The 15260-nt window shown below is 63.5% G+C and overlaps 1 protein-coding gene across 35 annotated transcripts in view; it reads left to right on the top strand.

The window, feature by feature from the left end:
* VAV2 (vav guanine nucleotide exchange factor 2) overlaps nucleotides 1-15260 on the top strand; it is a 174252-nt gene that overhangs the window by 135564 nt on the left and 23428 nt on the right. For 20 of the 35 annotated variants that reach the window (XM_085001057.1, XM_085001054.1, XM_021071367.2 and 17 more), the window contains 7 exons: nucleotides 7252-7351; nucleotides 7690-7785; nucleotides 8460-8528; nucleotides 9958-10044; nucleotides 12559-12644; nucleotides 13321-13453; nucleotides 15058-15167. In XM_085001057.1, the coding sequence (XP_084857183.1) occupies nucleotides 7252-7351; nucleotides 7690-7785; nucleotides 8460-8528; nucleotides 9958-10044; nucleotides 12559-12644; nucleotides 13321-13453; nucleotides 15058-15167 (681 nt within the window). Of the gene's footprint in view, nucleotides 1-7251; nucleotides 7352-7689; nucleotides 7786-8459; nucleotides 8529-9957; nucleotides 10045-12558; nucleotides 12645-13320; nucleotides 13469-15057; nucleotides 15168-15260 lie in introns of all 35 variants that reach the window. The other 15 variants (XM_085001009.1, XM_085000986.1, XM_085000921.1 and 12 more) reach the window with 1 other exon arrangement.

Here is a 15260-nt window from a genome sequence, read left to right as displayed (position 1 = left end):
CCAGGCTGCAGGGGAGTTGGGCACCGGGAGAGCCTTCCCCCAGCTCAGGGCAGGGTGGGGCAGTGGTGCATGGCAGCTACTTCTGCTGAAACAACCCACCCCCGTCGTGCAGGCTGCGTGGGGGCATCGGGGGCTGCAGGAGGACAAGGCTGAGAGCCAGGCTCCGGTCCCCAGGGCTGAGGCCACGCCCCTGCCTCCTCACTCAGCTGTCACACCGACCTCTGCGCCTGTCGGTCGGGGTCAAGGATGGCACCTGTGCCGCTCGGTGCCCTGACGGTGGATGGAGGCCAGGCCTCTGCTGCCGACACGCTGGTCCGTGCCCAGCGAAGGCTGCAACGGCTGGGCGCGGGGGTGGGACCTGGGTGGCTGGCGGGGGTGCACGCAGCAGCTGGAGGCCCAGAGGCGTGTCTGTCTTGACATAACCTGGCTTCAGCCCTAGACCTGGGGAGATGGTGGTTTGGGGCCAAGAAGCGTGGGGAGCCTGGGTCTTCCAGTGGTGCCCTGGTCTCGCCTGAGTCTCTGTAGCTTTGGGCAGGTGTCCGTGGAGCCCAAGGTTGTGTGGTGCTCTGGGCAGAGTCCGAGTCTGTCCCACCTCCGGTCGCGCGGGTGTCAGGCGGAGTCTAATGCAGAGAGGGCTTCAGCCGCCATCCCGCTAGAAGGTCACCCGTTGTCACGGCGTGTGTTGGGAGCCCCTTGTCCAGAATCAATATTGTCCACAGAGGAGAGTGACAGCCCATTAGGAACCAATGCAGGGACCTCCGGAGAAAAAAATCGTATTGCCGTTACGTGTCCTCTGTGAATCGATTTGGTTCTTTGCTTTAAGCCCGGCCGTTGGTCACCCCAGGTGATGGAGGGGGTGCGAGCGGCCTCCTGTTCTCTAGAAGGTCCTGTGGAGCCTGGAGAGAATGGGATTCTGGAAGCGTCTGACTGGGTGGGAGAGGACAACTGTGCCATCCCGGCGGCGATCTCGGGCCCTGCTCCTCTCCCTGTGGCCTCGGCAGCGGCGTCTAAAATGGGATGCTGACGAGGACGAAGCCAGATGACCCGAAGGGCTCGCGAGATGCCGCCCGCCACTGCCGGGGGGTGGCGGTGGGGCAGGGAGATGATGTTTTTAGCCGCTGAAATCTCCAGGGAGCCATCAGGAGACCGTACCTTGCTTTCTGTTCCTGGTAGAATCTTTGCAGAGGTACCTGCGGGTTCCGTCTTCGTGGCTCCCCCGCCACCTGGGAGCTTGTTAAAAATACTGATTCCTGTTGTGGCTCAGCGGTAACAAACCCATCTAGTATCCATGAGGGCTCGGGTTCGATGCCCGGCCTTGCTCAGTGGGCTAAAGGATCCAGTGTTGCTGTGAGCTGTGGTATAGATCTCTGATACCGCTCGGATCCCGCTTGGCTGTGGTGTAGTCCAGCGGCTATAGCTCTGATTCGACCCCTAGCCTGGGAACTTCCATATGCCTCAGGTGTAGCCCTAAAAAGACAAGAAATACTGATTCCTGGGGTCTGATGAGGGGTCCTGGCAGCTGTAGAAGGCCCCACAGGGGCTGGTGGGGACCCCTGTCACCCACCAGGTCCGTCTCAGTTCAGCGCACAACCCTCTCTGCCCAGGCAGCCGTCACGGAGCTGGATTCTCAGGTGCGGTCACCTGCGGGGGCCTCTCCTGGGTGCCCTGTAGCTCCAGGCCAGCTGCTGTCCCCCTGAATGGCCAGGATCCTTGAGCCTGCCTTCTAAGGGGCCGTGGGCTGGGGGGCTCCTGGGAGCCTTTGGGAGCCAGCAGTTCCCATGTGCAGGTGGCAGAGGAGAGTGGATGAGAACCGTCCAGGCACCAGCAGGTGTGGACATGCTGACCAGCCCAGGGGAGGGTTTACGGATGGGGGCTGGGGGCCAGGCAGGCTCCCTCACCCACCCTCTGCCCCCAGCACAGCCTCCCGCTCCCTCTGCGAGCCAGTGAGCCAGGTGAGCCTTGGTGCCCAGCTGACGGCCGTGGGCTGACTGTCAGACCTGACCCTTGCCCAGGTGACGGGCCCAGCGGACACGTCTCAGCGCCTCATGAGGGCTGCCCCTTGGCTGGCAGGGGGCGGCCGCGGATGAAGCTGGACGGGCTCGGGGGCCCATTAGCCCAGCTCCAGGGTGCATGGCCGAGGCACAGACGCTGACCTGCCCACCCCTGGGAACCCCTACGTCCCTGTGCAAGGTGTCGACTGCCTGGCCTGTCCTCTCGGTCCGGTTTGCCCATGACCAAGACCCACCACCACCCTCCAGACACAGTCTTGGGCTGACCCGGCCCCCCGGGCTCCTTTCCTTGGGGAAAAGCGGACGTTTCTACTTTCAAGGACAGCAGTGAACAGAATGCGTCCTGACACTGGCTGCTCAGCAGACGGTCACCTGCCCGGCGTGGCACTGGGGCTCCAGGCCCTTTTGTCAGGGTCCCTTTGGGGGTGGGCTGGCTGCGTTTCATCGGAGCTCGCTTGCCAAATCCCTGTGTCCATCGCAGTGTCCACCTTTCCTGGCACGTCCCTTCCTATGTCAAAGTCAGCCCCTGGGGTTCTCTGGCTTACCAGTGCCACAAGCATTTATGGAGTGCCTGCTGTATGTGGCTCCCGAGCTCTGGGCCAAGGACACTGTGGGGACAGAGCAGGCTCTCCTCTCCCTGGGAAGCTAGCTACAGACAAAGGACTCATCCTGGGCTGTGCCGGTGCCCGAGAGCATGGGGGTGGGGGCTCGTAACAGAGGATGGGGGACCCGAGGACCCAGGTGAGGGGGATCAGCCCTGAAGACACAGGAGCAACAGGAGCCAGGAGCTCCGCCTGTGTGAGGCACTGGCAGAGGCCAGAGGAGCAGGAGTGAGGGGGGCGAGGAGGAGCCTCTCCTGGGTACGTTGCAGGGTCCTGCAAGAGCTGGTGGGCCGAGACAGGGATTCAGAATTTTTTTTAAGTGAGGACAGGAGAAGCCATCGAGGAATCTCATGGCAAGATCCCGGCAGCTCATCACAGATAAAGAATTAGGCACCAGGGGTGGTATGACCAGTGCCAAATGGCAGAAGACAATCACCTCCCTCTTTTTGGAGGTTATACTTCTATTAATGCAGCCTTGGTTCTCAGACAAGGCAGATGCTCCTGTTAACCTCTGTGGCTTCTGCCTGCTCTAACGTTAGATGGACGACGCTGCACTCTGGCTCTGATTTCCGTCCACAGGCTCCAGGTTCTCTGGGGGCCTTTCATCTCAAAGCCTGAGCATGGGTGGTCCTGCACAGAGACAGCTTGAATATGGAGTCAAGCCTCTCAAGACCTGCAGTGGATCATGTGGCTGCCCTGGGCCCCTCAGCTGGAGAGGCCTTTCGCTCTGGCCGTTCTGTCCAGACCTCCTTTCCCAGAGGACGAAGCTGAGGCGGGGGGTGGGGGGTGGGGCGGCCTTGGCCACGCGTGGTCCCGGCTTGTTCCCGTGTCCTGGGTGAACGAATACCTTGGCCTGCCGCCTACGTCCCGGACCCGCTCCAGCACCCTGAGAGTTTGGGGTCCCGAGGGCTGAGCCAGAAGACACTGTGAGAACATGGGTGGTCCGAGGTACTTCCACGAGAAGCCTTCGCGTGCCCTTTGCGGGGTCGGAGTTCAGGGTTCAGGCAGTTCCGCAACGCCACCCACCGAGCTGGTGTCGGATGTGCACCAGCTCATCAACGAGGGAGCCCGAAGGATGGCAGAGCTCGCTCCGAGGATGGGGCAGGACACGGCACGGCAGCGGGGACAGAGTTAGGAATGAGGCGGCCAGTTAGATGCAGACTGGTCCATGCGGCCTGCGGCCGGAGTGCTGGAACCTCTGGTGGCTTCGCCAGCGTCACCAATCGCATGCACAGAAGAACCTCGCGCAAGGGGGCGTCAGGCCGGGCCCGGGGAGCCCTTCCCGCTGGCGTTGGCAGGCGCGGCAGCGAGACCTTGAACCCCGAGGTCCCCCGTGTGTGCTCTGCCTTCCTTCCAAAGTTTGGCTGATTTTTCTCAGCAGCGGTAGACGCTTGTGGTTAAAACGAAGGCCTGTCAACTCTCGCTTCCCCCACCGACGTCCTCCACCGGACTCAGAACTTCCGATCAGTTGCTCTGGATTTTCGAGGAAAAGTCAAACCGCGTGGACTCCACAGCCCGCAACGCCCGGCCTGGGGCGGGCGCTTGGAGGTGCTATGCGAAGGTCAAGGGGTCCACATGCTTGTCCTGGGATGCTGGTAACCACTGGCCACTAAAGCCGCAGAAATTTAATTCTAGGTTTCCCGCAACCAGAATCCGTTTCCCTGGGCCCTGCTCTGTCTGCAGGTTCCAGGGGAGGGTCCTTCCTGCCTCTTCCAGCTGCTGGTGGCACCCGGCGTCCCTGGCTCGTGGCCACGTCGCTCCAGTCTCTGCTCCAACGTCACGTGGCTTCTCATCTGAGTCTCTGTGTCTTTTTCTCTCTCCCAAGGACTCTGTCCTTGGACTTGGGGCCCAGCCTGGTCCAGCAGCACCTCATCTTGATTCTTAACTGTAATTTTATCTGCCACATCGGTCACCTCCTGGGGCTCCTGAGAGACATGCCTTTGGGGCCCACCCTGCAGCCCAGGACAGGGCATCCCTGGCCAGTCAGCCGAGTCCCGTGCACATCCCAGAGACTGTCTAGGAGCAGGTCAAGCTGCCCTCAGGGCTGGGTCTCTGCCCTCCGTGGACATTGCCCACGGTGCCAGCTGGCAGAGGGGTTGGGAGAGGTCTCAGCCCCGGAGTGTCATTGTCAGACTCAGAAGGGACTAGCCAAGCCTCGTCGAGGAGCCACGGGGATTGTGGCTTTGCTCTGGTGTCCGGCCCAGTGACTCAACTTACTGGTGACCTCAGGAGTCCCGTCGCCTCTCAGAGCCTAGAGGTGGTGCCTGAGTGAGAAGGCGAGCAGGTGGGACGCGCCCGTGGCCTGTGGCCGTGCTGGCAAGGCTGCACTTCTCTCTACCTATTTACAGATGAAAAGATTGAGAGTTCCCGTTGTGGCTCAGTGGGTTAAGAACCCGACTGGTATCCATGAGGATGGGGGTTCCGTCCCTGACCTTGCCCTGTAGGTTAAGGATCCAGCATTGCTGCAAAGCTAAAAAAGAAAAAAAGGAGGGAAAAGGCCAGCAGGTGGCTTGTGGTGCTGGCTCCTCAGAGCCCGCCCGTGTGTAAGGCCTCCCGCAGGCCGGAGCAAGATGCGTCCCTGAGCTCAGAGCTGGTGGGGACGTGGGCGGGTGACTCGGTTCTTTGGGGACCCCACCTGCCTAGACAGGCCTCCACCCCCTGCTCCCTGCCTGTCTCTGTGCTTTTTTGTCTGACCCAGCCGCACGGGGGACGGGGCTGGAGCAGGGAAGGGACACAGGGTGGGAAGTGATAGGGCAGGGTTTTGATGGATGAGTAGAAGTTTGCTGGCCGGAGACAATTGTGAGCATAGTCGTGCTGGGGCTGATTCAAGGGTGTGCAGTTAGGAAGGCACAACTGGGACCCTCTGTCCCCACACCTCTGTCCCCACACCTCTGCCAGACCCTTGGGCTCTGCTGAGCCGGGGGAATGCAGAGTAAAGGGGGCGCCTAAGGCTGCCGCAGCCACTCTGGAGCTGCTGGGCTGCGGGCGCGTAGAAGGGCCCCAGAACACCAGAGGGCGTGGGGGCGCATTGTGACCTGGAGCGTGGGCAGGTTCTGCCAGGTGGTGACCAGAGAGTTCCCTGGACGTGGCATGGCCGGGCCTTCGCTAGGTCCTCTCCCTAAAACAACTTGCCCTGAAACCTCTGGGCCTTCCAGAGATGACGGCTTGTGATCAACTTTTATTTAAAAATTCTCAGTTTAGTGGCAGACACATTTAAGTGGAAACCAGGGCTCAGGCTCTCGTGCACAGTGAGTGGTCAGGGTGTTGTGCTGTGCCAGGTGGAGCCAGGTGCTTGGCCAGGCCCTGGCCTGTCCGTCCCCATCACCCAAGGCCCCGGGAAGGGGAGACCTGCCCCAGGGGCCCATGTGGCAGAGCTGAGGTGCCTGGGGTCGGGCCCAGCCATGGTCGCCGCAGGTCCTCGGGCCATGCAGGGAAAGCCAGGGGACACCCAGACCAGGGCGCTCCCTTCTGGTCCTGCCCTGAGCGTCTGGCCAGGTGCCCCAGGTGAAGCAGTATCCACGAAGGCGGAGACCCAGCCCTGAGGGCAGCCTGACCTGCCCCCAGACTGTCCCAAGCTTCCCAGAGCCGGGCCGGGGGAGGCCTCCAGACCTTTGCTGCTGCTCAGTGTGACCTGCATCTGACTGTGCATCCTTGGGGACGCCGTGCACGGGTCCCAGCCTCCTGGTGAAGCTGTATCAGTGGCCAGGCCAGGCCCTCACCCCTTATCAGCTGGCGGCTCAGCACGTTCACCGAGGCCTCGGTTTCCCCGCCGCTGTAAAGGGGCTGAAGGGCGTGACACTGTGTGTGACGCGCCTGGCCACCGTGGCTCCCGAGGTGGGGCCGTTGCTGTCACCCTTGTCACAGCCAACGGCCACCCGCGTGGTCTTCCTCCGGGGCCTGTTCTGCGGTCGGGTGATGAGGTTTTCAAAGAGGAGGTTTCAGGCTGGTGACCAAGGCCTTGCGGGTGTGGGGCCGCTGGCGCCGGGGCCTCTGGTCCGGAGGGTCGTCGTGGGGCCAGCGGGGGCTGCCAGGGCGGATTAGCGAGCTCCTGCTCCCCCTGCATCTTCCCCGGATCTGCAGCTCCTGCCGACACGCCAGGCGCGCGTGGACGTGCCCGTCTCCCGGGAGATGGAGCTGATGTCACCTGCCCCGAGAGACAGAGGGCATCAGTGCCCGGTGGCAGCAACAAGGGCTGACCCACGGGGCCCCCCACACCTCAAAACGTCAGGGGCCGCCACCCCAGGGCGCGCACAGAGCAGGATGGGCCTTGGTGCTCACTGCCGAGGGGCTGGAATGAGAACATTCTAGGGTCCCCCAGCCTGGGGGGCAGGAGCTTCTCTCCGGCGTTAGCCCTTTTCAGGGGCGGGACCGGGGCGCTGGGAAGGGCATCCCCAAACCCAGTCCTGACTTGACACAGAGCCCCAGAAGGGGCTTCCTTGGGCCCAGGGCGGGTGGAATTCGAGGAAGGGAGGGAAAGCCGCCGCGAGGAAAGAAGAAAATCATTAAATGTGCTGACGTGGTGGAGCTGTCGCGGGGAGGGACCCGTTTGCTGTGCTCACAGTCTGCTGTGAAAACAAACGGCTCACACCCAGCGTGTGTGTGTGTGTGTGTGTGTGTGTGTGTGTGTACACGCCATCCAGGCTCCTGATCTACGGGGAGTACTGCAGCCACATGGAACATGCCCAGAACACGCTGAACCAGCTTCTCGCCAGCAGGGAGGACTTCAGGCAGAAAGTCGAGGTAACGGGCCCGTCCCCGGCCATTTCCAAGGTGGCAGCTCCCTGACCTCTCGGCAGCTTCATGGGAAGGTGGGAACGCCGCAGGGATGTGACATTTTTGGCAGATGAATTTTTCCCTTTGCATTTTGTTGGGGTTGAGAGTGGGCAGGGGGAGGTCCCCGACCCAGGCCAGGGCAAGGCCCAGGTCCCCTGGGTACGGCTGTGGCAGGACCCGGGACCAGCTCCAGTTCAGGGAGCATTGGGGTCCAGCAACCCCGGGGGATGGGAGCACCGGGGTCCGGCGGCCCTGGCAGGGATGCTCTCAATCCACCTGCTGCCCCCCCACTCCCCGATGCCCAGGAGTGCACGCTGAAGGTCCAGGATGGGAAGTTCAAGCTGCAGGACCTGCTGGTGGTCCCCATGCAGCGGGTGCTCAAATACCACCTGCTCCTGAAGGTGAGACCGGCCGGAGTGGGTGAGGGCCCGGCAGCCTCCGGGGCGTGGGGTGGAGCCCACAGACAGGCCAGGCTGAGATCCCAACAAGCAGGCGGAGGAAGACGGTCCACGCGTAGGGCCTAACAGTTGCGAGTATTTGCCAGGAACTGCGTGGTGCGTTTTTGTATCCTGACTACTTGTCACAATTAATATACACGGAAAATTATGATTCCAGTCAGTAAGAGAGCAGGAAAACTGAGAGACAGAGAAGTGTCCCCAAGGCCAGGAGTAAGAGCACCTGTGGCTGACTTCTGGGCCCAGTCCCTGAGCTTCCTGGCAGCCATGGAGATAGGAAGTCCCTCTGGGCAGACAGACCTACCGGGAGACAGTGGCTTCTGCAAGACGCCCTGCGAGCCTTTTTAGTGATGGAACAGGTCACCCGTTGGCTCAGCCCCTGGCTTTGTGCTCTTACCATCCCTCCCACCATCCACACGTGTTGGGCGCCCTTCACCTTGAAGCTGTGTGTCCCCTGGGGGAGGCTCGCCGTCTGTCTGAGTTGGGCAGTGGGACCAGAGCTGGGCAGGCGGGGGCTTTGTCCCCAGGGACTGACTCTGTATGCACAGCCGGTGCTGGGTGGGGGTGTGGGCAGAGGCCAGGACCCCCAATGGGGACCCACTCCCCTCTCACCCCTCCAGGAACTTCTGAGCCATTCCACCGACCGGCCAGAGAGAGAGCAGCTGAAAGAAGCGCTGGAGGCCATGCAGGTGGGTCAGCCAAGGCCAGGCAAGGCCTGGCCAGCGCCAGGCTTACTGTGCTATGGCTGTCTTCTTTGACCTGGGCTCACTGACAGCCTCTGTGACTGTAGCTATAGGTTTTCCTGGGACGGCAGGAGGCAGAGAGGGGCAGGGCGGTGGGTAAGACCCACCCAAGGGCAGAGGGGCGGGTGAAGTTGGGGTTCTCTTCCCTCCCCCACCCCGGCCCACCGCGACTCCCCTGGGCCTCCTTCCTCCTGCTCTCCTGACCGTCCACTGGGGCTGTGCCTGGAACCCACGCACCCAACTCAGTTCTGGGCTGCCCACTGCCTGTCCTGTGGCGTCTGCTTCTGGAACACCCACCCCGCCCAGCCACGCTGCCTCTCCCCTCCTCCCTCTGTCCGTGGAAGCCCGCTGTGCAGCCCAGACCCCAGAAGGAGAGCCCAGCTCACGTCCTTCCCTCGCTCAGAAGCCTGCCATGGCTCCCCACTGCCCCTGGGTTGGGCACGGCTCCTCAGCCTGGCGTGCAGGCCGCTGCAGGTGCTCGTCCGGCTTTGCGGCCGGGTTTACCACGGGTGCCCACCTTTGTGTGCGCTCGGCCGCTCTCAGGCCCCTGAGTGGGCTCCATGCCCTCCCGCCTGTGTTTTGGCTCAGGCTGAGCCTGTCCTGTCCCCTGGCTACGGCCTGGGCATCCTCCATCTTTGCAAAGTGACCTTCTCGGGGGGATCGCCCTGCCCTGGCGTCCGTGCCCCGTTGCTCGGCCGTCTGTGGGAAGAGTGTCTCTGAGCGGCCGTGTGCTCCTGGACACGCTTGGCTCCAAGTCCTGTGTGATGGCCAGGACCATGGAAGCCCCAGGGGTTGGACACCTGGACAGGCCCATCCCGTGCCGTTCCTGCCAGTGGAGACGGGCAGGAGGCACTGGATCAAAGGCCACTCCAGACCCTGGACGCCTGACCCCACTTGGCCCTCCAGACGCAGCGGACAGTGCCCCCTGGTGGCCGGCAGGAGGCTGCGCGTGTGGATGGCGGGAGCGGGGCGGGGGGTGGGGGGGGGAGGGCGGGGTGGCCCGGGTCCTGCCGAGGCTCCCTGGGGCTGCCCACTTCCCAAGGGCTCAGACGTGGGCTTGTCCAGGTCTACCTGGCTGTCCTTCTTCTACTCTGACCTAGAAGGGGGTCGAGAGACGGGTTAGAAAGACGCTGTTCTAGGACGCGGGATTTCTTGGCCCCTTGATGGGATTTGGGTGGGTGTCGCCTTTCCAGCCTCATTGGTCAGGTGGGGCACCGCTGCTCCCCCTGGGTTGTGTTGAGGGCCAGCCACCTCTGGGGACAGCGGAGGGGCTTTGGAAAGGCCCAGCCCCTGGGTGGCATGGCGGGGGCTGGGGGCTGAGCCCCGCACGCCCCGCCCCGCAGGGACCTGCTGACCCACTTCCCGCCGCGCACAGGACTTGGCCATGTACATAAACGAAGTGAAACGGGACAAAGAGACCCTGAAGAAGATCAGCGAATTTCAGAGTTCTATCGAAAACCTGGTGAGTGCGGCTGGCGCTCGGAGCGAAGACAACCGCGCCCTGTGTGTGGGGGGGGGTAAAATCGCCTTGACAGTGTCCGCATGGGGTCAGCGGGAGGGTGACACACACGCTCTCCATCCGGGCCGTGGAAGCAGGTGCAGCCGTGCCACGTGCTGCCCCCAAGAGGGTGGAGCCGCTTTTGGGGCTGCATCTGACCTTGGACTCCCGGGCTGTGCTCCTCAACCGGCCCAGGTGCCCTGGGCACGGAGGTGGCTGCTTGCTGAGGGCAGGCACAGCCCGAGGGGGGGCAGCGGTACTGACTGCCCCCGTCCTCCCTCCCTGGCCTGGACCAGGACTCTTAGGTCCAAGAGGAGGGTGTGGCTCGCGGGGCGAGTGAGGCTCTGTCTGATCGGGGACCCCTGGCCCACCCTCATGTCCTGTCTCTTGGACGTCACCCTGCCCAGGAGCTGCCCTGTGTCTCCCCGCCTCAGACAGGGCTGACCCCTCATGGGACCTCATCCCAGCCTGGTCCGTCAGAGGTTCAGCCTTGGGGCGCTGAGGGAGCCACTGTGTCCTGGGGGGCGAGGAGATGGGCCAACCCAGGACTCGGGCACTTCCTCCCCACCCACGGCCTGTGCCAACCAGTACCAGCTTCTTCCAGACCTGCTGAATGTGAATGGGTTTCTCCACCTTGGTGTTGTTGACATTGGGGGGTCTGTCCTTTGTCGCGGGGTCTGTCCTGTGCCTTGTAGACAGCACCCTTCATCTCTGTCCACTATGCTGGTGGCCCCCCGACCCCTCGGGGCGCCCAGTGATGACAACCAGATACACCTCCGGACGTCGCCCTATTCCCCCGGCTACAGAGTCACCCCTGGCTGAGAGCCGCCGGTTTTCACACCTTTTCGCTCTCTGCCTCCTGACCTTGCGGGGTCTGGGGAAGTCCCTGTCAAGGTCACATCAGCACAGACGCTTTTGCAGAGGAAGCCCCCGGTGCCCAGGCTGACGTCTGGCGCCCATTGGGCCCGTCTTCCCCCACCAGGGTCAGGACACCTGCCAAGGCAGAACAGGGCGGCCGCGACAGGCACACACACAGTGCGACAACATTCGCGGTGTGTCTGTCGTCCAGGAAAGAAAGAAAGAAGTGGCCAAAGAGCATTCTGGCCCCACCTCGTCTTTCGCTCCCTTCAGAGGAGGTGGGGAGCTGTTCCCTGAGCTGTTACCGGTGGCGCTCGAGCCTGGCGGGTCTGGAGCTGTTGGTTTTCCTCTCGTGGAGTCTCTGATTATTTTCTAAACGCTCTGCGATGGATGGACGGGCACTACTTTTCTAATACAAAGACTTTTTTTTTCTTTTTTGTCTTTTTGCTATTTCTTGGGCCGCTCTCTCGGCATATGGAGGTTCCCAGGCTAGGGGTCGAATCGGAGCCGTAGTCGCCGGCCTGCGCCAGAGCCACAGCCACGCGGGATCCGAGCCGCATCTGCAACCTACACCACAGCTCACGGCAATGCCGGATCCTTAACCCACTGAGCGAGGCCAGGGATCGAACCCGCAACCTCATAGTTCCTAGTCGGATTCGTTAACCACTGCGCCACGACGGGAACTCCTACAAAGACCTTTTTGAATAAACTGTTTACGTAGAAGTAATACTCGCTCAGTAAGTAACAACGATGACACGGCAAGTGAAGACGTGTGACCTGTCCCTGTGGGCCGGGGCCCTGCTCCGCCAGCCCTGTGTGTCCTCCCGACCCCGTCCCAGCAGGCGGAGCTGCTGGTTTTCCCACCTCCAGAAATGAGACGTGGAGGCGCGCAGAGGTGCTCGGCAGGGTGCTGGTCCCACCCTATGCCGCACCAGCGCAACCCTCGCAGTCTTGTTCTGGCTGCTTCTGGAAAATGCAGAAGCGTCCGAAAGAAGGTGCTGAGAGCCCCAGCCTTGCGCCAGGTGGGGAGGCGCCTGGCAGCGTCCCCTTCTTCCTGCTCTGTCTGCGTGGACGCCACGGGGACACGTCTGGAGACGTCTGTCTGAATCAAAGCAGAACAGAGATGGAAGCCAGGCGGAGAACGGAAAAGCAGTCTCTGCACAGCAGAGGGGTTCTCCTGAAGGCCCCTCCTGTGGCAGATGAATCCTGGCAGGACCCCAGGCCCCGCCGGCTCTCCATCTGAACAGCACAGTCTGTTCTCTTCTTAATTCGGTTTCTTGGGCTTGGGCGTCTGGCTTTGCCTCACAGGTCCCCGCTCTGGGCGCCACACAACAGTGGCCTCTTAACGTGCCCACACCATCTATGGCTCTTTGTCCCCGCAGAGCTGGAGGGAGTCCTGGGCGGGGCCTCCAGGCCTGGTCCTCCCGTCTCTGTGCCCTTCGCTGTCCCCGGCACCAGCCGGGAACCACTGGGCTTGTCTCGCGTCGCGCTCACCCTAGGTTCCTGCAGGAAACGTGGACACACCCTGCTGCCCGGGCGCTGGCCCACCTCTTTCTGTGGAGGCGCTGCAGGTGGGGGCGAGCTGGCACTGGGCTGACGGTCCTGCCCTTTCTTTCCCAGCAAGTGAAGCTGGAGGAATTCGGGAGACCCAAGATCGACGGGGAACTGAAGGTCCGGTCCATAGTCAACCACACCAAGCAGGATAGGTGAGCGGCGCTGGGCTGGGCGAGTCGGGCCCCGGCCCAGGGCGCCCCGCGCCCTGCAAGTCTGGAGACAGCCTTTCCTGCGCACTCGGCTTTGTGCTGCTCCATTTAGTTGCTTCCTTCCTCTGCCAGAGGATGGGCTGCTGTGCTCAAGGGGCTGGGCAGCCCGCACAGCCGGCGCAGGGCTGGGCTGAGGGCAGCCAGAGGCCAGGCCTGGGAGCGGCCCTGGGAGCCCTCTGCCAGCGGATGGGCAGGAGGGCTGGGCTTGCAGCAGGGCTGAGGTGGCACGGCCCCAGCTCTGCCCCAGCTGGTTCAGTCCTCTCGCGCCGGGTCACAGCAGATAGGAGCCCTGCCCCCGTGAGATCCATCCCGTGGAAGACGGCCGTGTAAACGGGCCGTGACCCTTAGAGGCCCCTACAGTGAGGACGGCCTCACAGCTGGGGGACAGGGGGCGGAGGAGCCCAAAAGCCCCTTGGGCGGTGGGGGCAGGGGGCCCGGGAGGGCTTCCTGGAGGAGCGGCTGAGGCCTGGCGGAGGGGTGGGAGGCGGCCGGGCAGAGGGGCGGGGCCGGGGGGCAGACTGAGGGGCGGGGCCCCGGGGGGGCGGCCCGGGCAGAGGGGCGGGGCCCGGGGCGGGGTGGGGGCGGCGCGGGCTGACGGGCGCGGGCCTCGGGGGGCCAGGTACTTGTTCCTGTTCGACAAGGTGGTCATCGTCTGCAAACGGCGAGGCTACAGCTACGAGCTGAAGGAGGTCATCGAGCTGCTCTTCCACAAGATGACCGACGACCCCATGAACCACAAGGACGTCAAGAAGGTGCGCCCCCCGGTGGCGGCGGAGGGGCCTCGCGGGCTGGGCCGCCAGGCAAGGGACAGGCGCGGAGCCGAGAAGGGTGGTGCGGTGGGCCAGCCCCCCACCCCCACCTCCTGCTCTGCGCGGGGCCCAGCACCTCCCTGGCCTTTTGTCCGAGTCGTTCTGGTGGGGCTGGGGGGGCGTGATCTGGATCACAGCTCCCCAGTGAGGACACTGAGCACAAGGGCCCCGCCCGGGGCCTCTGGTGAGAACCAGGCCTTAGAGGTTGGTCCCCCAGCTCTAGCCCTCGTGGCCCCTCTGCAGCAGGCAGACCTTCCTGCCCGTCCCCAGCCCTCCTACTGTGGACGAGAGCTTTGGGTGGGCCCTGCTGTAGCTTGTCAGACTCATGTCCAGCCAGTGGGCTGTGGCCATGACCGCCGGGGGTGGGGCCATGGATGCCCCATCCCCTGGTTCACTCCTGCTTCTGCGGAGGCCTCTGTGCCAAGTACTTGAGCATCTGCTGTGTGCAGCCCTGATCTAGGTATGGGGGTCAGAGCCAATGTGCTAAAAATCCCAGACCCTGGACTCCCGGGCTTGCAGGTAGAGTGCAGGGGCCACCTGGAGGAGCAAGTGGGGGTGACCCCCCTTGACCTGATGTTGGAAACAAGCCACTGGGCCCCAGAGGTAGTCACCTTCCGAGGCCGGGGGCTGAAGCTCTGTGCCCCCCCCAACCTTGGCACCCTGCCCTCTGGGTGCACTTGGCGGTGGGCAGTGTCCTGGGCCGTGGTGCCCACCACGGGGCTGGGCGGGCCCCTTGATGACCTGTCTCCCCTCCTCTCCTCTCCTCATGCCTCCCAGTCTCACGGGAAAATGGTAAGCCCTGGCACCCTCGTCCTCAATGCCTTTCTCGCCGCGGCCCGATGCCGGCGCTTCCCTCCTGGGTGGAGCGGGGCCTGGGCTGGGCTGGGCTCCCGGGCTCCTTCCTCCTCCTCCGTCCTCCCCTGGGGATCTGAACCGTGCCGCGAGACATATTCCTGATTCGGATTTGCTCACTTGGGAGGGTCTGAGGCGAAGCCCCCTCCCACCTGCCCCGCCAGCCCCTGGAGGTTAAGGCCTGGGTGGGTTCGGCGCCGGCGGGATGCTGTCTGTTCTCTGTGCCCTCTGCTTTCCCTCCCTCCCTCTCTTCCTTTCTCCTTCCATCGTTGACAACACAGAGTCGGACTCAGACGTCCCAGACTCTTCTTCCTGGGACCCTTGGAAGCTCTGGGCGGGGAGTGGGGTGCTGGGCCGGCCTTGCCGCGGTGCCCCAGGCCGTGGCCACCTCTGCTTTTGTTCTGCGTCAGCCCACGGAGATGCGGGGCATCACATTTAGGAAGTGGGAGGGGTGGGCCGCGTCCCAGAGGGGCCCTGAGCCAGCTCTGAACGCGGGGCGGGTCTCGGAACCGGCAGAGGCCTCAGTTGCAGGTGCTCCTTGGAGGGGGAGGGAGAGGGGGCCCGGGGCATCGTGTTGGAGGGCGTGCACATGCACTTCGTACACACGCACGCACGTGTGCACACCCAGGCCCGGCACGAGGGTGCGTGCTCAGGCCTCTGTGCCGTGGCGAGCGCGTCCCCGTCTCCTCCCGCAGTGGTCCTATGGCTTCTACCTGATTCACCTCCAAGGGAAGCAGGGCTTCCAGTTTTTCTGCAAGACCGAAGACATGAAGAGGAAGTGGATGGAGCAGTTCGCGATGGCCATGTGAGTGCCAGGGTGCCAGGGCCCGGGGGTGGGGTCACCCCCCCATAGATTTGACCAGAGGCCGCCTGTCTCCATCACCCGCGGGATGCCAGC

This window comes from Sus scrofa, chromosome 1 (genome assembly GCF_054392235.1).
Source record: "Sus scrofa isolate SSC_HxYL_T2T_F1_AM1 chromosome 1, Sscrofa_HxYL_maternal_Yorkshire_Landrace_v2.0, whole genome shotgun sequence".
Lineage (NCBI taxonomy): Eukaryota > Metazoa > Chordata > Mammalia > Artiodactyla > Suidae > Sus > Sus scrofa.
Note: the sequence above shows the minus strand (reverse complement) of the source record. Positions and strands in the feature narration are given on the sequence as shown.